Below are 23,773 nucleotides of genomic sequence, written 5' to 3' on the forward strand. Positions count from 1 at the left end.
CTTTCCCGTAACCAACACAGGACCTTACTTCGGAAACCACACACCTCGACCAAGGCTTTTTAAATTGATAAAACAATTCTGCCTTAAGAGGGATTATATCTCTTCGCTGGCCTGGGAGCGCCTTGGGACCCCCCAGTCAGAGCTGGTTGATGTCGCCAGGGAAAAGAAAGTTTGGGGCTCTCTGCTGGAACTGCTACCCCCGCGACCCGACCACGGATAAGCGGGAGAAGATGGATGGATGGATTCTGCCTTAATACCTGTGATTTGGAATATCCCCCAAATTAAACTGGTTCTCCCTTGGCCCATGCTACATCCTTCCATCACGTTTCATTACAATCGGACCAGTTGTTTCTCCTTTATCATGCTTACAAACAAACGAACAAAACCATGACATGTAATGTGATAAACATGACTTCCATGGTGGAAGAAGGGACACATATATCATACTCAGACTCATTATAATTACTAACTAATAATTAAATGGGTTTTCCATTTTTCATGCTCAACTATTCTACCTATCTTCATGAAATTAGCTCCATTGGGTTAGACCAGGGGTTCTGTGAGTGAGGGCCAATTTAGGTTCCCAATATTGGATTGAGGGCCGCCCAAGAAAAAACGGAACACAAAATAATTCCAAAACAAATCCTTTCTTTATTGTACTAACCAATTATACATACAGAATACATTAAGAACTTGCAGAGGACACAAAGTTGCGTTATCTACAGACAGTGACGAGCTAAAATCGCTAGCTAACTCCCGTTTCTGATTCTGATAACTTACAACAGATTTTCCGCTTAACCGCAACACGCGAGGTGCCTAGTTGCCATGCAACCAGTAGTCTAGCAAACTTTCCACAAGCTGTCATTCATAATTTAGGCATGACAACCCAGGGGGCGCAGTTTTACCATTCTTAAATTCCATTCTAATTCTTACTAGATACGACCCATGGAGGATTAAAATATAACGCATGCATTTCAGCGTGTCACATTAACTATCGCGGGCCGCCAGAAACATTTCCGAGGGCCGCCATTGGCCCGCGGGCCGCACTTTGAGAACCCCTGGGTTAGACCAAAACCAACTCTGAGGGAACTACTAGTATCTACTCCTAAGTAACTCCTACTAGAAATATATTTAAAAATCTACTGTGACGATATCTAGCCAAGCCTCGGACTCTCCTTCATCTCCGACCCCCATTCATTCAGGCTGATGGAGTTCTCCACATGTTTAACTAGTTGAAATCTTTGTGATCACGCTAATTCAAAAGCTCCTGGATTGGGCATAGGATATTATTTTTGACCAAAGGAACGAGTCAAACGGACTCGGGTTTGATGTTCAGGACGTAAATCAAAGACTTATCATTCCATTTGATTTCACCCGTCAACCATGGGGATATTATTAAGAGCTATCAAAGAGCCCCAATTGAAACCTTTTTGCTGCATGAGAAAGCGTACCCTCTTCCCCACCACCCGTTCAGTCCTGCTTAGGGGAATGATATGAAGGGAAAAAAGAAGAATTTCATTAAAAAAGAGGGGGGGGGGAGAATATTATTAACACCAAGCGAGGCTGATTAAAGTTTAATGGCGAGCCAACAGTCTTCAGGCTCTCTCGAACAGTGGCTTCAACAGGTCTTAATCTCCAGTGGCTGCCAAACAAACGCCTCGATTGAAATGGAAGTGGGTTAGAAACAGGAGAGAAAGTATTGACTCCTTCCACGCCCCGTCCTTCTTGAGGAATCAAAGCCGCTGACTTTAATGGGAATCAATAGGTTTCCACATCTTTTTGGTGTGTGTGTGTGTGTGTGTGATTACAGTGTTGGTCCGTCAGATCATTCAGTGTGCTCATTAGGATCATCCCTAGTGTTAATGTTCTCATCAGAACTCATCAATACATTATTTATGCCTCCAAAGGAAGACAAAGAGCTGGATCACGTGCTCCAGATCAATCGCCTTTCCTTCTGCGTACACTTATTCACTTTTCCCTCTTCTTCCTTGCACTTTCTTTCCAATGTCTGCTATTGTTTGTTCAGCTATCGTGTACATCTCGTCTATTTGCCTCACTGTCTCACTTTCTTTAACCTCTAGCATCTGCATCTTCACATACAAGTCAATTCCTCCTTGTCAAAGTCTTCCTGAAGTTATTTCAGTTATTTGGAGGCGTGTGGCACAGTGGATAGTGCCTTGGTGTTTGGATCACAGGTTCAAACCCCACTGCAGTCAGCATGTCGTTGTGTCCCTGACAACTCCAAAGTGCTCCTGTGGTGATTGGCCACAGTATTGAGCATGGAATGTAATTTCCCATCCTTCCTTCCTGCCTCCTCACTTCCCTGGTCTCAAACACCTACTCTTCTTCTGCCATACTCCCTTCCTTTTCCTTGTCTGAACCTCCTGTGACCGAAGATGTTCATCGTTGTTACGTGCCGTAGTGTGTGTGTGGTCGTGTGTGTGTGTTTTCCTCTCTCCCTCTGATTGTCCCCAGGTGCAGCCTCCCCCCAGGTGATCCGAATTAACAATCAGGACTTCCATATAGGACCGGAGGAGGACGGCAGTGAGGGCCTTCTTTCTCTCCTTCTCGTCTGGCTGCATGTGTGCAGCCTGTCTCTGTGTGAGACCCAGCATAGTTGTGTTGTTTGTTGTACGTTTGTGTTGTACTTTGGCTGGTGAGCCGCCCTACTTATTGACGCATTAAAACCTCACTTAAACTCCTTCGGCATTCCGTTTCCTCTCCTTTTTCTCTCGTCCGGCTGTCTGGTGTGTCGCTACTTCCCTTGGTACCCCTAGCTCTACAAGGGAACGTAACATGGGGGCTCGTCCAATCTTTGAGACAAAGAGTGAGTATTTGGTTGTTGGTTAGTGTTGATATTGTGTGTGGTGAGCAGTAGTGTATATAGGTGTAGGATTGGCTGTGAAATGATTTACTGTTGAACAGCTTCCTCAGTTTAGACAGGGGAGTGTCTAGCTGGACTGAATCAGTCCTTCCTTCAGGCACTCATTTTTTATTTTGCCTTTTTTATTTTCGGGGTAATCCTGGGTGGGGATTCATTCCCTGTTGGGGGCAGGCGATTCAGGGTTTCGGCCGCTGATGGTTGCCTTTAAAGTCGCCTCGAGCCCGACACGCTCCAGAAGATAGGTAGGTAAAGTTTGGTAGGCAGGATCTGGGGAAGTTTGTAAATAAATAATAATATTGGTAAGTAGCCGTTGCTATGGGGTCTAAATTAGATGCCAGGGTAAAAGTGCGTATGGCTCGTCTCCAGTGTGAGAGGGAGGAGCGTGAGCGTGAGCGAGAGTTTCAGCTCAGGAGGGAGCTGGAGATCAGGAAGCAGGAGCTGGAGATCAGGAAGTTGGAGGCAGACACTGCTGTCCGGATGCGTAAGCTAGAGCTCCAAGCAGCTGTGGTGGGTGATTCTGCCGTTACACCTTCAGGTTCTGCTGCTGCTTTTGATGTTGGTAGCAACATTCAGCTGGTCCCCGTCTTTCTTGAGTCGGAAGTGGAGATGTTCTTTGGTGCATTTGAGCGCATTGCGGCTGCCCTGCGCTGGCCAGACGACGTGTGGGCCATACTTGTACAGTGCAAGCTAGTCGGCAAGGCTCAAGCGGCTTGCTCTTCTCTTTCTGTCGAGGATAGTTTGGAGTATGACAAGGTGAAAGGTGCTATTCTCAGGGCATATGAGCTGGTGCCTGAGGCCTACAGGCAGCGTTTTCGCGGCATGAAGAAAGCTTCTGGCCAAACATACGTGGACTTCGCGAGGGAGAAGAAAGTCCTCTTTGACAGGTGGTGTAGAGCATGTACAGCGGATGACATAGCTTCAGTATGTGAGCTGATGCTGTTGGAGGAGTTCAAAAACTGTGTACCGGAGCGTACGGTAGTCTACCTGAATGAGCAGAGAGTGACTACCCTTCAGCAGGCTGCCACTCTGGCAGATGAGAGTGCGCTGATACACAGGAGCGTTTTGTTTCAGCAGGACCCTCCTCAGCGGGACCCTCCTCAGCGGGACACTTATCATAACAACACTATATGACGCCTTGAACCTGTATCTCCCTTCTACTCCCTACTCTGTCACCTTTCCTTCTTCCTGTTTTCCTCAACTCCATGTCCTTCTCCTCCACTTGATCATCACCTCCATTCTTTCGTCTCCTTCTTCCTCCATCATTTCCTCTCGTCTTCTCGCTCAAACATCATCATCCTCATCTTCTTCTTCCTCCTTCCTCTAAAACCAGTGTCACCACACACAGTCACCAGTATGAAGAACTGAACCATCACACGCACGGAGAATTTAAATTCATTGAGGGATTTATGGGCTGCGAGGCTTGTACGGTAATTCTGTTAACAAAAGGTATCCTTAGATGGAATTAAATATTTATCCGTTCTATGAATAACAATTGGCGAGGGAAGGGAGAGGCGGTGTTTACTTTTTCGGGGTTTGTGGGGAGGAGGGCTGATTCTGTTCTGCATCCCGCCTCACTGAGCTGATTGCAGAAAGGGGAGGTAGGGGAGGTTGAGGGGGGGGGGGGGTGTGACTGGACGCAGGCGGTCATTATGCACGGTTATGCGAGGAGTCCTGTTTTCGGCTCTAATCCTCACCGGACAGGAAGCGGAGCTGCCGGGTCTCAGCAGGGACTCGCGTTCAAACTCCCACTGTTTGTTTGTGAAGCAGGAGCTGTGGGGGGGGGGGGGGGGGCTGACCTCTCTCTGCTCCCTGTTACAGCATCTGTCAGATCCACATGTGCAGTCACGTGACCACATGGAAAGGAGAGGCCTTATACATGTGGATCGTAAAACCACCAGACTCAGGGACAGTTTCATCCCACAGGCCATGAGACCGTTAAACACCTGCACTTTTGAAAGAACATCCATAACATTCATCTGGCTGAAACTTATCAATATTCCAATTACCGTACTTTTCGGACTATAAAGCGCACCTGCATATAAGCCGCAGCAGCTAAACTGTCCGTCTGTCTTGCTCTGTTCTGTCTCTCGGTTCCACTTTGACTTTGGCGCGCTACCTGTCTCACTCTTTTCCGGCCTCCAGCTTTTCCTGCTGGAGCCCGCCGCTTAAAGGTGGCGGGCGCGGACCGGTCCTAGAGCCCATAGTGTTAAAGGTGGTTAATTTTACCTGTAAAACCCATAGATTTAGGAGGTCCCCTAGTGGCCGTTAGCTGTACACAAAAAATGGGGGAAAAAGTCGCGGCTTATAGTCCGAAGAGTACGGTAGTTGTATAAAGACTATTATTGCACTATTTCTATTATATTGTATTTGTACTTACTTGCACTATTGTATCTGTTTTATTGTGTTGGAGGAGCCTGTGACCTCAGATGTTCATTGTCATAACACTGTAGCTATGACAACAATAACAGCCTTGAATCCGGGGGTGACATATTGTTTAGTCAGATCTTCTTGCAGATTTTGACACTTCTTTTGGATGAAATATCTGACACAGTTGCAAAGTACAAAACAACTCAAATTAGAAGCTATTATGTCTGAACCTGACCTGAACGGAGCGCTTGTTGGTGTTCGGGGTTTGCAAAGTTGGCAAACTGTCACTCAATGTACCTAAAAGGTCAGTTTTATCAGCTTATTTTAACAAAGGGGTCGCATGAGTCCTTCCACAGATCAGTGGTAAACTATCTAACCTAGTAATATCAAATAAACGGACAAAAGAAAACTGATAATTATGAAGCCGTTGGACAACTAATGCCTGAACGACAACAAGCGCTCCAGCCCAACTGTGTGCGCCACTTTTTAATGTCCCCTGGTTTCCGTTGTGTTTTGAGCTTCTTGCCGCGTTTTGAATTGGTTGCTTTTCGTTTAAACGGAGCTTTCAGTAAACCCTACGCATGTTTATTCAAGTTGGGGAATGGTTTGTGTGTTGTCAAGTTGTCCCCTGATCCCAACAGCAACGCACTAGGTGTCGCCACAGCGTCCATTTCCGTTTTTATATTTGCATAGTTTTTTAAGCTTTCCCCTAATGGAAGTGGTTGTGGCGTGTTTGATCGTGTCGGCTGCCGTACCGAATAGTTCAAAGTCCCAAAAATGTAAAAGGAATTATCTTTAAAAGTCAACACAAAAGCACGGTTTCCTGACAAAGCCGTACCATTCAAATGTTAGTGATGCAAAAAGACATCTGTAACATTTTCACACATGCATTTACATTTGAATGTGGCTCATGACCCTGAGCACACAGAGTATACCATAACCACCACACGATGGCCCACTTAAAGCACTATGACATCTCAACACTATTAGATTCTTTCCACCTGCTTCTTGTTGATTTCTTTACATTTCAGCTTTGTAAACAATGCGATGTGATTTTACTCAGGGCGACCCTTTGCTGACCACATGCAGGGCGGAAACACTTTCCCACTCCTCCAGATATAGATCTTTTCTTTAATTACCAAAGGCCGGAGCGGCTCCCTGCTTTGCTGAGTGGAGCTGGCAGAGGCTGGAAACACTGGTTAAGCAAATTGGTATTTAACTGGAAACTTGCTGGCCTCCGAGTCTGCATTATTCATCCCCTAGACAAGAAAGTAGCGCTTCATACATCCCTTCAGCAGCAGCAGCCTCCAGAGCTGAGCGCGAGAGGGAGAGTGAAGGCGGACAGATATATAGGGCAGAGAAATAAAGCAACTCGGTCCACAAGGAGCAAATCCCCAAACACGAGCCCCAGCCAAGCACACACACATCCTCGTATACACACACACACACACACACACACACACACACGCACGCACGCACGCACGCACGCACGCACGCACGCACGCACGCACGCACGCACGCACACACACACACACACACACACACATCCTCGTATACACACTTCCATCCAGCTTACACACACACACACACACACACACACACACACACACGCACACACACACACACGCACACGCACACGCACACACACACACACACACATCCTCGTATACACACTTCCATCCAGCTTACACACACACACACACCCACACACACACACACACGCACACGCACACGCACACGCACACACACACACATCCTCGTATACACACTTCCATCCAGCTTACACACCCACACACACACACACACACACACACACACACACACACACACACACACACACACATCCTCGTACACACACACACACACACACACACACACACACACACACACACACACACACACACGCGCACATCCTCGTATACACACTTCCATCCAGCCTCCACACACACACACACACACACACACACACCACACACACACACACACACACACACACACACACACACACACACACACACACACGCGCACATCCTCGTATACACACTTCCATCCAGCCTCCACACACACACACACACACACACGCACACACACACACACACACACACGCACATCCTCGTATACACACCTCCATCCAGCCTCCACACACACACACACACACACACACACACACACACACACACACACACACACACACACACACACACACACACACAGACACACACCCTCGTATACACACTTCCATCCAGCCTCCACACACACACACACACACACACACACACACACACACACACACACACACACACACACACACACACACACACACACACACACACACACCCTCGTATACACACTTCCATCCAGCCTCCACCACACACCCACACACACACACACACACACACACACACACACACACACACACACACGCACATCCTCGTATACACACCTCCATCCAGCCTACACACACACACCACCACACACCACACACACACACACACACACACCACACACACACACACACACACACGCACACACACACACACGCACACCCTCGTATACACACTTCCATCCAGCCTCCACACACACACACACACACACACACACACACACACACACACACACACACACACACACACACACACACACACACATACACACACACACACGCAACACCCTCGTATACACACTTCCATCCAGCCTCCACACACACACACACACACACACACACACACCACACACCACACACACACACACACACACACACACACACACCTACAACACACACACATACCAGCCCTCGTATACACACTTCCATCCAGCCTCCACACACACACACACACACCCACACACAACACACACACCACACACACACACAACACACACACCACACACACACACACACACACACACACACACGCAACCCCTCGTATACACACTTCCATCCAGCTCACACACACACACACCACGCTATCACACACACCACGCACACCCTCGTATACACTATCTTCCATCAGCCTCCACACACACACACACACACACACACACACAACAACACACACACACACACACACACACACACACACACACACACACACACACACACACACACACGCACACACCCTCGTATACACACTTCCATCCAGCCTCTACACACACATACACACCACACACACCACACACACACACACACACACACACACACACACACACACACACACACACACACACACACACACACACACACACACACCCTCGTATACACACTTCCATCCAGCCTCCACACACACACACACACACACACACACACACACACACACACACACACACACACACACACACACACACACACACACACACACACACACACACACACACACCAGTTATTGGTTTCTCTGTCAGTTTGTTTCCGTCGGGTTGTTGCATTTGAAAGGGACTTCTGGGAAGATGAGTTTGCTTTTTAGTCCAAGTGGCCCAGCAGCCCAATTCTGACTTCTTTCCTGCAGCCTACTTTGCATGTCTCCCCAGTGAAATGGTGTGTGTGGTGTTTATGCTACAAATGCAAGAGTCCAGCGATACTCTGAGTGGTGCAGGGGGATCAAATCCACAACCAATCAGAGCGTGTTTCTTTGCTGACATAACACATTTTTACTCACCAGAATTCCTGCATTTGGATTGAATGACTTTTGGCTACATGCCATAACAACATGATGTTCACTAATGTTGATTATGGTGCACCTGCTGCATCCGTCAATAATGATGTGGAACGCATGGAGGCCTTATTTACATGTGTGCACACATGTTGAATGCTGATCATAATTCCCTTTAGCCTCAATGTGGGCTCACATCCATGTTGCAGCATCTGGGCTTATGCTGAAACCAGAACTCTCCTCTCGGCCGTCAATACATTTAATTTCATTAAAATTGTACTGAAACTAAACGCTGAAGTTTATCTGGTGTCCGTGCGAGAAACGGGGCTTCATGTTGTAGCCGCCCTACGTTTCAGGCATCCTGTCAGTTTTACAATGCATTATTGATGAGACATGATTAGAGAAGCCCATACCAGTGCGTCTCTTTGAACATATTGCTCTGAATTAAGTGGAAGTTCGTATTTATTGCTTGTTTCTTCCAGTTGCTTTTCAAAATATTGTGCTGGATTGCTTCTGCTGGATGCTTCTGCAAACTGCAGCTGGAGGACAATCCTTATTTTTATTATATTTTACACATGTTTAGACTCAGGCAGACACATAAGCAATACATGTGTGTTTTAGTAAAGTAAACTGAAAAATCCCACCTTCAAATGTTAAGCTTCACAATGCTTAAGGGAATTCCATGATATTTGACACAAGCTCCTAAAAGCAGGAACATGGATGCCATAAATGCGGTTTGCTAGAGATAAAAAAAGGTCACCTTCAACATATCATATCATTAAAATCCAGATGTTATTCAGGTAAAATAAACAGATCTGAGGCAGAATATTTCCCGCGGTTTTGATTAGCTGTTTCCGGTCTGCTGCAGGCCCGCGGGCTCCGTCATTATCTCTCTGCTGATCCGACCGGTTTACAGTATCGATGCGCGGATGGTCAGCATTCAGCAGGAGAGGCTGCTGCAGGAAAGCTGATTTATTAATAATTCCCGTGCGTGCATGTGTGCACATACGTTGGTAGTGCATGCATGTGTGCGTGACAGGGAGACATTTGGGAAACATGTCCAGCAGTCAACCTGATCCCAGCAGTCCAAGGTGTGTGAATCGATGCTTTGCATATATCGTTATATTAAAGCACATAGACTATAATGATTATTATAAAAGTGATGGTAATAATAATGTAAATACTATAAATGATTCGTACATATTATGTGCGTATACTTATATATATATCAATGGTTTATTGTTAATAGCTGATTTACCTGCATGATTCTCGCTTATGTCTTCATGCAATTATTTTCAAGTCGATTTGGACAAAAAGTAAGCTAATTAAAATAGAATACAATTTAATAATGCGATATTACTTTCCCTGAAAATAGCCATTTCTAATATCTCGTTTATTTAACTTGTATCTGTTGTTTTTGTCCCTTGCCAAAAATTCCCCTTGGTAAAAGACAAGCATTACAAAAGATAAATACATTAAAATAAATAAAAAAGACCCACTCAGTGTGACTCAGGAGGCCTGCTATTAAAACAGCAGTAATCTAAAAAAAACACAGTCTTACAATAAGTGCAGTTATTGTATGTCTGTCTCTTCTTTCTGCGTGCGTTCTCTCGCGCGCACACACTGTATTTTGGGGAGGGGGGGCTCTCCTCGTGCACATTAAATAAAGATGCAGTTACAGGTTGGCAGAGGAAGATGAAACGTCTGCAGCGCAGCAGGTCGTTTTCACTTCTTGATTTGACTTTAACAGAGAAGATGACTCATGTTAACTTTACGCAGCAAATACTGTCTGTATAAACTGAGTGTAAACGCGGAATGAATATTTAAATGGCGGCTGTGTGCTACATTATTGATAAGAATTGAAATCGCATATTTAACGTGAAGCTTGACACAAACGAGACACACAGGCTATAACAGGGGAGCGATTCCGGAAATGTATGCCAATAATGAATCAAAGTGTATTTATTTACTGATTTAATATCAGTGACAGCCTGGCAACGTCTTCAGACATTAACTGAACCATTTGCTGAGGATTTATACTGTATCCTTTCCTGTCATTAGAATAACAGGTATTCTTTTTTAATTCGATCTAAACCGTGTCATGGCCTCTTTGTATTTTTGATAAACCTGTCAAACTCTTCTTTTTCTTCTTCTTTAGAAGAATGTCCCAATATCTGGGATTCCTGCTGTGTAAATATTGATATCGCTGCTACGATATTGTTGTGCTTTTTATAATTCATGGCATTGCATTTTTCATCGCGTCTGGAACGGATCAAGTGGATCCTGTAACTGCTTCGTTACGATCACCAAAACAAAATAATACAAATAAAATAATAAAAATTGATATAATAATGATAATACTAATAACATCGCACAATCTTGCATACACAATACATATGTTTCCACTTCCCTTTAACCCATATTTCATGCATGTGGTTGCATATGTTCCTTTCCCCCCAGATGTGTGTCTCATTATTGTCCTAACAATAAACAGTAATGACGCGGTGCTGCTGAATTAACGGAGGGACTGTCACTCCGCTCCCCGCCCATTAGGCCTCATCACCCGGCCGTTTGATCACCGCCTGGCCCGCCCCCGATGCTCATCAGGCCTGATTAGTTATACACTGTTCCTAATTATGGCCACCATGTTTTAATTACCGCCTCATATGCATAATGTCTTCACCCAACCTCCCTCACCTCCACACACACACACACACACACACACACACACACACACACACACACACACACACACACACACACACACACACACACACACACACACACACACACACACACACACACACACACACACACACACACACACACGCACACGCACACGCACAGCTCCTGCATCACCATTCATCCATCCATTCTTCTTTAGAAGATATTTAAAATGTTTTTATCATGCATGTTCTAAAAAAAATGCTGATTCTATTTTGTGTGTATGTGTTCCTCTATAAATTAACACTCCTTCAGATGGCTGAAATGCAGGCTTTATCTCCGTGCACCACTAATAAATATTGCATCGACACAATTGAACACTTCCACTGTGTGTTGGCAGCTTGCTTGCTTGCGCGTGTGTGTGTGTGTGTGTGTGTGTGTGTGTGTGTGTGTGTGTGTGTGTGTGTGTGTGTGTGTGTGTGTGTGTGTGTGTGTGTGTGTGCGTGCGTCTGTGTGTGTGAGACCGCCAGTGTAAACTGTTTTTGTTATCTCCATAACCGAACAATAACGGGTTGATACCCTAAAAGATACAATAAATAAAAACTCACTAATATCTACTGATTGAATCCCCATGTGTGTGGCGGTCTCACACACACAGACGCACGCACACACACACACACACACACACACACACACACACACACACACACACACACACACACCACACACACACACACACACACACACACACACACACACACACACACACACACACACACACACACACACACCACATCCTCCCCTTAATCTGGTCCTGTTCCAGCCACGCTGTCAATATGCAGCCGGCTGCCCCATGCACCACTGCAACCAAGCTGTGTGTGTGTGTGTGTGTGTGCGCGGTGGGGGTTATGTTTGCATTAGTGTGTGTGTTTGGGAGAGAAAGCCATAGTAATGTAACAGAGGGATGATTCTCCAAGGCCCCGGCGCTGCACTCAAGACTTGGAGCTTCATTAAAATTTCATCGCCGCAGCGCTCGGCCAAGGTCTATTTATGAAAATGCGCTTCCTCGCTTCGTGGAAAACACAAGCCGGAGAGGAGTGGATGGAGTAATCTGAAAGAGAGTGGAATTAACGGCATCTGATGCTTAGTCCTAAGGATTCTGCTCGCTTCTGGGCATCTATCACGAAGTAGGCGTACTAGTGCCGGTGAGGGACCACACACTGCAGAGACCACACAGCTGACTCGATGTGTATATCTTCCCTCGGTGTTGAGTAAGACTGAATTGCATATTTTAAAGTAGCAAAAGCACTGGAGTGTTGCATTGAGGCCCACGTTCTGTATCTGTACCTGTAACATTTCATTTACAAATATACCCTGCAGAAGATGAAGATGCAGAGAAGATAATAAATCACCTTATTTATCCAAATGCATGTCTGTGTACCAAATATGTATCCATTGCTTTGACATCGACTTAATATAGGAAATGTCGTGCTGCATGGACGGGCTTCTATTTCCAACCAGGGCAGTCGTTATCCTGCACCTACATCATGGAGTTTCTGATTTGGTGGGAATTTAAAGCAAGACGAACAACATATCTAATATTTACATTTTGATAAGTTCTCTAAGTTCTTTAACATTGCCTTGAAAGCATGCTTGAGTTTCCAGCAGGAGAGGTTGCAGGGAATACACGTGGGTTACCTCAACAGTGAACAGTTTGCAGATACATTCAACACTAAGTCTGGTTGTCATGCCAATAAAAAGACGTTACCTGATCTCTGTTCTGCTCTCTTTAAGTGGCACACGACCTCTGCGATACCTGAGGAATGGTCATTGTCCTTTCTTTTGCATATGTGTGTAAATTGTTTAGTTGCGTAGACATAGTAGACCCCCACTCATCACTAACAAAGTTTCCCCATTGAGAATGGTTGGCCGACATGCCGTGCTCTGGGACGACATTCAATCGCTTTAAGCAACCTATGTTTTTGTTTTTGTGGCCTCTTGTGGTCATGAGCATAATGACAGCAATGTGAGATCAGAGTGGACGGATGGGCATGCTGAGTGTCTGGTTTGAGAGAAGACACAGGTAGCATCAGCGTTTTGCTAATGGGCAACTCAAAGAGTATCTTACATCAGGAAGAGAGGGACGTTAAGTGTGGAGACTTTTTTTTACTAAGTTAGATCAGTAACAAAACGTATTGTTAATCGCAGTTGTTTAACTCAAGGCTAGCGGTGGCCATGTTGTTATACGACATATATGAGAAGTACACATCCTTGTGTTCACTGTCTCTGTTTCGTAGATTGTTTGGAAACCATTGTGCGTCCCGTGTCGTTGGTAACTCTTCTTTGCAACAGTGGCACCACCAATCAGAGCACTTGGAAAATGCTTTGGGGGATAAAGTAAAAAGGCTGTCTGTGTTAAACTTTGCTGGGTGTGGGTGTGCACCAGAGAGGCTACATCACTTCATTTCCCATTGGTAAGCATCAGGATGTTGGCACACAGCCCTGCGTGTGTGTGTGTGTGTGTGTGTGTGTGTGTGGTGTGTGTGTGTGTGTGTGTGTGTGTGTGTGTGTGTTGTGTGTGTGTGTGTGGTGTGTGTGTGTGTGTGTGTGTGTGTGTGTGTGTGGTGTGTGTGTGTGTGTGTGTGTGTGTGTGTGGATAAGCTGCAGTCTGATTTGCTCTTGTTTGGATCTGAAACAGGACAACACAGCGGAGAAAAATGAGGCCTCCCGTTTCTTAATTATTTAAATCAAACAATTAACTACGGCTGCCCTGGGAAAAGCTCTTTTTATCCACTCATCCACAACAACAACAACAACAACAGCCACTATCCTGGGTGGAGCCTGCTGGAGAACAGATCACATGCTAAACACTGACCAATAGGGAAAACTGTCTTTTTTTGTCGTTTTTAATTATTAAACCAACTGTTTTAGACTGCAGGTGCTGTCGGCTGAAGTTAGGCTCCTAAAAAAGATCCAGGGATTTCTTCTAAATATCCACATAATTTGATTGTGCAATCTTTTCTAAAAACTGTTAAATAAACTCAATGTGCTTTGTTATAAATATTCAGGAAATTATTGGAATGAAATGAAATGAATTAAAGTTCAAAGCTTATTTTTAGTTCTGTATAATTTGCATCCCGTCACTTTGTCTCAGGAAAGTAGATACAGTGTTCACATTGATTACACGGTCAAATATATATAATTTATAGGCTTCAACTGGAGAGCAGCTCCACAATTAAACTTTGATGAAGCCATGTACTACATTCTTTGTTATGGACCAACATGCCAGCCACTGTCTGCCAGGCAAGAAGTAATTGTAAATATTGGATAACGCACAATATAAAAGTCAATTTTAATTTTGATGTCTTAAATATGAATAATCAATGAGCTGGTGAAATCCATCAGAGCAATATTCAAGTTATAAAATTCATAGTGGGGCTTAGAAAAACGAACTTTTTGTCAATATGTATTGGAATATTACTTATAGGATCATCATCGTTCCTTTTATTTGGAAGTATGTTACCTTTACCGTTATTTTCTGTCATCTCTGTCTTTGTCTGTTTGAGTATTTTTTTCTTGTTTTTTATATTTAAAAAAAAAAGAGGATGTGAAAGGGTCTTTTCTGTGAGATATTTCCCATCAAAACAAATGACCTAAGTAGGCCTATGTTCTCCTTCATGGCTCTTCTTAGAATAGGAATGGTGGAATTCTTGCTGTACAGCTCCTGTGGCCATTGCTTCAACCTGTGGCCTGTCGCTATAGTTTCCTGACTTGTAGTTTGTCGTTTGTATCTTGTAGCCTGCACCCTGTATAGAGAGGCGAAGTCCCGCCCATCTGCTTCCGCCCCATGGGACCTTATTTCGGAAAAAGTATGTATTGAAGTCAATGGAGAGAGAAAACACGTATCTCTCGATCCCGTTTGAATTGTGCCACGAATTACACATATGATGTTAGTCCATTTAAAAAATAATTTCCATGTCAAAAAAGTCACAGTTTGTCGTAAAACTGTTGAAATGTAAGACTATGAAAAATACGCAACGAGAAAAACTACAAATCCCAGAGTCCCGGTCCCGCATGCTGGCTCTTACGGACCGACTAACTCCCCTTGTGTGTGTGCAGCTCTCAACGTGCCCAGACGTGGAGTGATTTTCACCTCTTTTAATACTTTTCACTTCATTCTGAAAGAAAGAAGTGGAATGTTTCAACGTGACGGCCGTCTGGGTGTGTGGTGCGAGACGGGAGATGTAGTTCATTGAGCGGTTTCACACAATGTGTTACTTCACAGTTTTACGACACATTTTTATTTTTTTGACTTGCTAAATTATCTTTTAAATTGACAAACATCATATGTGTAATTTGTGGCACAATTCAAACGGGATCGTAAGATAATCTTTCTCTCCATTGACTTCAATACATACTTTTTCCGAAATAAGGTCCCATGGAGGTCCCGCGGAAAGGGAAGGGCTTTGCCTCTCTATCTTATCACTTGTATCTTGTAGCCTGCACCCTGCACCCTGTATCTTATCACTTATCTTGTAGCCTGCACCCTGTAGCCTGTAGGCTGTGGCTTATATTGTGTTGCCTGCACCCATACTTTGAATCTTTTAGCCTGTAGCATGAAGCCAGTCGCTTATAGTTTGTAGCTTGTAGCCGGATAGCCTGTAGCATAACAGATAACTTAGCATTTAGCTGTAGCATGTAGCTTGTATTGCTTGTATCTTATAACGTGTAGCATGAAGTCTGTAGCGTGTAGAGTCTGTAGCATGTAGCCTAGCATGTAGCTTGCAGCGTGTATTGAGTTACTCCGAGGGGATAAAGGCCCGAGCTGCTGTTGTACGACAGAGAAAAGCAGCTTCTTAACAAACACACTCAAAAATCAATAGTATCATAACAGCTGATATTTATTATTCATTAATAACGAGTTTATGGTGCCGACCTGCTGAGCTGCAAAGAGAAAAATAAAACACTGGTATAAATAAAATACACAGATAGGGAATTTCATGGCACTCTGGTTTGTTGATGCTTAAATAGACACCTTAACCCTACATCATTCTTTATTTTTCTATTTCCGGATAAGTATACAGCCATATTGTTAATGCATGGAGGCATTTGTGTTTTTTGTAATCTGTAAAAATAAATACTGCACATATTCTGAAATGAAGACTCATGCACACAATGCTTATAACTTATATGATATGCACTACATGAATCATGCACAATTATTTCCATATGCTGCTCTCGTTTAATACTTTTTTTTAAATGTAAATATAAAGCACAAGTGTACATTTTTTTAAATTATTACTTCATATTCATTTTAATAATTCGATTTATACAAAATACACTGCTCTGAAATGTGTAATTAGTTGTTTTGTTCTTGTTCTTTTGAACTCATAAGCAGATACGTTTTATGTCTAACAGAAATATAACTAGATGAATATTTGGCTGAATTTATGAATAAAATTGATACTTTGAACTTGAATCTGAGGGACAGAGACATCCAGACATCCAACTTGAATCGTGTAGGAGACAGGTGGAGTTTTATATGTTGTTTCACAAATTTCACAATTTTGTTGTATGCAGAAATAAAATAGGCCTATAACCTCAAAAAAGAGTCGGAGTGGGCAGCTAACATTATGAGTCTGATCATGGCAACAGTAACATTGAGAATAATGTCCAAGGTATTCTTTTTTTTAGAAACGGGGGGTTTCTATTAAAGGTTAATTTATTTCAGAAACACTTTTTGTTATATTCCACGGAAAGCTCTTAACATCCCGATAGCAATGAATACATACAAAAACGTCATCTATGGAAGCCGTAGGTAGTACTGTAAAAAGCACGACCAATCATCTGAGCCGGCCCGCGTAAAATAACTGGATGGCCTACCTGCCTGTCAGCCATCTATCTGTGCACAAACTTATCTCGTGCCCTCATTGGTCATGTGCGCGTTCGTGTGTTTTGGTGGAGGGGCTCTGTAAGGAAGGGGCAGATTTTCCCGGTTGTGTATTTTCAAGTTCTAGCGCACTCGAGCTGGTTTCCCCATTCTTACCCTTTAAGCTGATAGTTTACATTCTACTATGCACCTGCTTACATTTGACAAACAGTTTGCAGTAGTTTAAGAATCATTATCCTCTAAAATAATATTTAATAACATTATAAAGAAATGTTTCCGTTTCTGTATTTTCCTGAAGTAGGAAGACTTATACAAATATTGGGGAATTACATTTAAAGTATAACGAATTGTTCAGGGTGTCTGTCAGGGGACTAGCTTTTCTTATTTAGTCTAAAACTCTCAGTCTAAACTGAAGCACTGGGTGTCCAGCTCAAGTCAATCGATTACAGATTTTCTCGAGCAGAAAAATAAACATGTTTTGTATTTATTGTTGTATCAATGCCGTTGTTTTTTTAGTTGAAATGTGTGTTTATCGGCTCCACTCTCTGTACGGTATTTCCTGTTAGTCTGCTAAAAGCCTCGGACAGATAGAGCTGCTGCCCTGTCTGCGTAGTGCTGGATGTGATAGAGCCGTGTAGTCTTCATACCCGGCCAAGTTGATCAATATTAGAGTCACTCAAGTATCAAATCCTATTCATCAGCTCTGGGAAGCAGCTTCCAGACGGACCTCCTTCACCTCCAGCTTCTCCTGTTTCAGAGGAGCAGCTGCTCTGCACCAAGCTCATGTTGCAAAGTCCATTAAATCTATCTATAAGAAAAGACTATTAACACCTCTATCAGCAAACATAGGTGAATGTGATGACAAGCTGATCACATTTATCGATTTCTAAAGAATTAAACAAATATAAATGGTCGTTTTGATTAAAAAACGTAAGATGTTTTATTATAGTAAAGCTCAAAAGACGTTTTATTTATTTTGATTTTCAAAGAAAGGCTGTCAGAGAACGAAGTAAAACGTGCACGGTTTATTTCAGCTTCTGTCGTTTACACAGACACATTTAAAGCACACAAATGAAATATGATTTTTTTCCCCTCCAAAATAAATAAGTTAAATAAATGAAATAAATTAAAGGGCATTATAAAGAAAATAAAACAAAACATGACATTTCTCAGAAGTGTTGAAAAAAATGTATAAATAAATAAATAGGCCGATTATTTCCCTTCATTGGATTATCTACAAAGTGCGCTCCACAAAGGTGTCAGAGATAATCATAATAATAATAATAATAATAATACATTGCATGAGGACAAAAGGGGGATAAACAAATTAATAATAATAATAATTTGATTGTCAAAGCATCCTTGCAGTGAACATATACAACTGGTTTACACATCAGTGACTTTGTCTAGGCCTAGTTCGCCATTAAACTGGTGTAAGAAACAACAAAAAGGAAAAAAACACATTTCAAAACAAACAAAAATGTTCCTATTCGTCTTTTTTTCTTTTTCTGTTTAAGCGTGTGTGTTTGCGTGTGTCTTTAAATCACCATGAACGTGCCAACACTTGCGTAATGAGGTAGCCACACAGCTATACCGTGTGCATGTGTCGTGCGTGTGTGTGTGTGCCTCTCTCTTATTGCAATGCATTCACTTTTAGGGGGGTTATTTTCATATTTTGGGAGACAAAATAACCCCTCTCCCCTTTTACGAGTAAACCATGCAATGGACCACAGTTAGTGTGCCTCGTAAATTAGCCATTTTTACTCGATTTGTCCCAAAAAACTATTGAATTCCCGACAGAAACAAACACCTGGGAGAAAAGACAGAACATCCAATACATTTCAATGAGCTTTCCACACACGGAGGTGCAACATATTCACAAATATGTACAATGATAAATATAAAAAAGCTATTCGGACTAACGAGGTCAGTTTTTCCTCGATTCCCGCCATTATTATGATTATTTTTTGTACAATAATTGCCATATGAATGAATGGGACGGAGCAATGTTCCCCTTCTTTTTCTGATGACCACTTGTCTGGCGTGTCTCAGAGAGAATTCTGTGGAGAAACATAAAGATTTGAGAGTTTCTGGACAGGATCTCAGTCTTTCTCCGATAGTCCCGACGCTCCGTCTCCACTGTCAGAATACAAAAAGATACACCGTTGAATCCAGTGGTCTGTGAAGCTGCGCGAGGCTGAACCTTCCAAAAACAACAACAACAAACAGTTCCTGGTTATACTGAGTGGATCAAAGTCGTCAGGTGTCCCACGTCCTCGGAAATATAGGCCTGGAAACTCCAGAGACGTGAAGCTGTTTCGCTTCGTTGAATACTTTCTGGGGAAACGTTCCCACAGCTCCTTTGCGAGACGGTCAACACTGTAATGAAGACATGTAGTCCCTTATTTGTCTTCAGCGAATTCAGCCATTGAGGAGAAACAGCATATTATACGTTTTCGATGAAGGTTCATTTGAATTCTTGAAGGCGAAAAACTTAATAAAATGTGACTTGTTAGTATGGATTTTTTAAGTGCGCACGAGGCCAGCAGGCTCCCCAGTGTACGTGTTGTTCTGACAGTGAGCAGCAGCAGCAGCATCTTGCCTCTGATTTGTCTTTGTGTACACGGGACAGAGACCCTAGTGCGTCGCAGAAAACTTCATTCGTTTCTGCTTTTGCCTCTGATTGCAAAACCAAACCCGGACCACGTTCTTCTTCAGGTCCAGCTTCTCCGCGATGGCTGCGATTTTCTCCGACGAGGGCCTCGGCTGCACGGCGAAATAAGCCTCCAAGGAACGCTTTTCCGGGGCTGCAATTGACGTTCTTTTCCTCTTCTTATCCCCACTGCTGAATATCTCCGGCTTGTTCATCTTCTCCCTCTGCGCCCGCTCCGCCTCCTCCAGCCAGGCCTCCAAGATGGGCTTCAGGGCCACCATGTTGTTGTGCGACAGCGTCAGGGACTCGAACCTGCAGATGGTGCTCTGGCTCAGACACCCGACCCCGGGGATCTTAAGGTTTGCGAGCGCGGAGCCCACGTCTGCCTGTGTCACCCCGAGTTTGATCCGCCTTTGTTTGAACCTCTCCGCGAAAGACTCCAGCTCCCGGGGGTCTGGCTCTGAATCTAAGCCGCCGGACCCCAGGGAGCTGTGGGACAGCGCGTGCTGGTGCATGTTCATGGACTGCTGGTGGTGGTGGTGCTGCATGTGCTGGTTGATGGCCGACATGTGGGCCGCGTGCGCTTGGTGCGAGGCCGAGGAGCAGACGTCCGAGCCGGACATGCCTCCCAGGGAGATCCCCGGCGTGAGGTGGTCCAGCAGATCTCCATCCAGAACCTGCGCGGACTGGTGGTGTCCCGGGTGGTGGTGCGAGCTGAGCACGGAGGGGTGGTGCAGGTGCCCGGAGGAGGAATTGGGGGTGCAGGCCATGCTGGTCATGGTGGTCATGGTGTGGTAGGTGGCGTCTGGTTTGAACGGGTGGCTCTTCTGGGCCACGATGTCCACCGCGGCCAGAGCCTCGGCTCTCTGCAGCAGAGTCTCATCGAAGCCGGCGAAGATGTTGCCCTGCAGCTGCGGAGGGAGCAGAGAGGGCCGGTCAGAGCAGGGCATATTACTTTATTTAACAATATTTAAACTATTTATTTTTCCCACTGCAACATGCAAACACTTTCTATGCATTAACATTAAGTACGGGTTATTTTAATTTCTCTGTAGACATAATGTAAACATATTGAGAAAACCACAAAACTAAATCATTTTTAATTCAAAATGTGTGAAAAACCAAGTGAAAAACGAAATGTCAATATCCTTATCCAGAAGTCCGAAGTTGTTCATATTTAAATATCACAAAACGTTGGATCATTTTACATAATTTTCCAAACGTAAAAGCCTCGCAATATCTAACCGTGAGTGTTACATTGAACAAGATTAGATAAACAGTGGACATGTTAAAGTTACATCTCAACTATTATATTTCAAATATCTAAAATAGCTTTGAGAGATTAAAAGCACAGACAACAATTTAATTTAATTCCCATGCTTCTTCCACCAAACTGAACTCAGCTCAGCTCTGCCAGAAGGTGTGTCCGAGTGGATGGAAATTCATTTAAAATTAATATTTACGATCTCCTGAATAATTTCTGCGGACAATGAAATGAGAAGAGTTTGAATATGAATGTGACAATATGAGATAACACGTGCTGAGAAAATCCAGCCCTCGTGTTGTCCTCTTCTGTTTCATATTTGACCTTCTCTCACTTTCAGCAGCACATCTCCTGAATGTGAGATGTGGCTTTTTGAGCGTCTTTACGCACCGACTTCCTGACATTTAAGTAGCCAAATTGGTGTGTACTCTTCTCTTCGAGCTTCTGGTGACATCTGATCTTTTGTATTCAATTCTATATTTAATTTGTGTATTTATTACTCTTTATTTAAATGTGTGTTACACTCATTCAATTTTCTCAAGCTTCCAAATTTGACACATTTCTTGCCCTCTGTTTTCTGGTGCGTAAAAATGCTGACTTTAGTGATCAAAATATGTGTTTCTTATGATACAAAAAACTACTTTTGTATATCCTCGAAATGGACAGGACATAATATTACAGTTCTAAAGCAAATAGATCCGAATAAAGGTCCACAGTAAATGCACTGCAGTTCTTATCCCATATCTAACCATTTACAAGCCTTCCTCTGTGAAGTTGACAGATTTACCAGACAAAGTACACAAGTTATTCCTCCTCTATTTCCCCTGACATGTTGAAGTGTTGTCGTTTGCATATGACAGGAAGTCAGCAGCAAAGGAGACTCACCGATTGTCCGGGCAGGCAGGCCCTGCGGATGGCCTCGGAGCTGCTGTGCAGAGGGTTGTATTTGGGCTCGTGGAGGATGGGGTGCATACTGAAAGGCTGCTTGCTGTTCATGGACATCATATTTGCAGAACTGGTGGGAGCTTTCGCTTTCTGTCGTCCTGGTTTCAGATCCTTGGTAGACTTTCTAAAAAAGAAACACCCCTGAGAGGAAGAGCAGCCAGACGCGTTGCAGGAAAAGTGTTTAGCTTTAAAAACAGAAAAGAGGAGGAGAGGTAAGTCCTGGCTCCTGCGGATCTCCTGTCTCCTTTTCGCCTGTGACTGAGTTCTAGAATAAAGATGATCCTCGCCTCCAGCTCCTATATTGGACCACAGCCGTGAAGCCTCCTCCTGATTGGTGGAACCTCCCCCCGCCCTCTGCACACCTCCACCAATCAGGAGGAGTTATCCGGCTGCAGCCACTCCTCCAAGCGTGCCTGGCTCCCTGGAAAGGATGCTGTGAGGGTTCAGAAATATATTCAAATCAACACGTGAGGAAATAGGCTCCCCACAGTTAGACGAAACAGGCATGGTGTTAAAGGAGACATTGGCTTTTAAAATGACCGTGTTAGACTGCCTTACCCATATTGATCAAAATATAATATGATAAATTACTTTTTTTCAAAATGTCTGGATTTAAAAAATATATATAATTTAGTTTGTTGGCATGAAAGTGTTTTGTCACAGCCAATGTTTTTAGTTGGACCCTAAAACATTCATCTATAATGACATGTTCTGAATTTACATTTGAGCATTTCGTTTTGGTTCAGAAGCCCATCAGGATCAGATCGTGATATTGTCAGACATTATGTTTTGTGTTATGAGTAAATCACAATTAATCAATATAATAAATTCATTCTTTATGCATCTTTATAATCCCATGATATTACAGGAAATATTAAATATGACTGGAAAAAGACAGAAAAGCAATTAATCAATTAACCAGAGAGTACGTGCGCGCGTGAGAGAGAGAGAGAGAGAGAGAGAGAGAGAGAGAGAGAGAGAGAGAGAGAGAGAGAGAGAGATTCAGCTGAAATTATTAATTGATGTAGGAATTCCTCTGCCTGAACCCCATTCACTTTCTTGGCAATTAATACATTAATTAATCATGCTTCATTTACTTTGTGGCCGTAGTAAAGCCCCTCCCCCCGATCTCTCTCTCACACACACACACACACACACACACACACACACACACACACACACACACACACACACACACACACACACACACACACACACACACACACACACACACACACACACACACACACACACACACACACACACACACACACACACACACACACACACACACACACACACACACACACACACCCTCTCTCTCTCTCAATTAAAGAATAAACAAGTCTGAACGGGAACTAAAGAGCGCGAGCAGCAGACGATGAAATATTTACCGATGAGCCTCGCGAGGTCAGCGGGGCAGCAACCTGTCAATCAAAAAGGGGATTTCCGGCAGACACGC

General features: G+C 43.8%; 1 protein-coding gene across 1 annotated transcript; it reads right to left on the reverse strand.

The window, feature by feature from the left end:
• Positions 1 to 20,077: 20,077 nt before the first annotated feature.
• pou4f4 (POU class 4 homeobox 4) lies at positions 20,078 to 22,527 on the reverse strand. Its single transcript, XM_034099663.2, has 2 exons — positions 22,252 to 22,527; positions 20,078 to 21,013 (listed from the first exon to the last, which is right to left on the reverse strand). The coding sequence occupies exons 1-2, from the start codon at positions 22,369 to 22,371 to the stop codon at positions 20,087 to 20,089; spliced, it is 1,047 nt and encodes a 348-aa protein (XP_033955554.1). The 5' UTR covers positions 22,372 to 22,527; the 3' UTR covers positions 20,078 to 20,086.
• Between the last annotated feature and the right edge of the window lie 1,246 nt (positions 22,528 to 23,773).

Source organism: Pseudochaenichthys georgianus, chromosome 14, assembly GCF_902827115.2.
Source record: "Pseudochaenichthys georgianus chromosome 14, fPseGeo1.2, whole genome shotgun sequence".
Classification (NCBI taxonomy): domain Eukaryota; kingdom Metazoa; phylum Chordata; class Actinopteri; order Perciformes; family Channichthyidae; genus Pseudochaenichthys; species Pseudochaenichthys georgianus.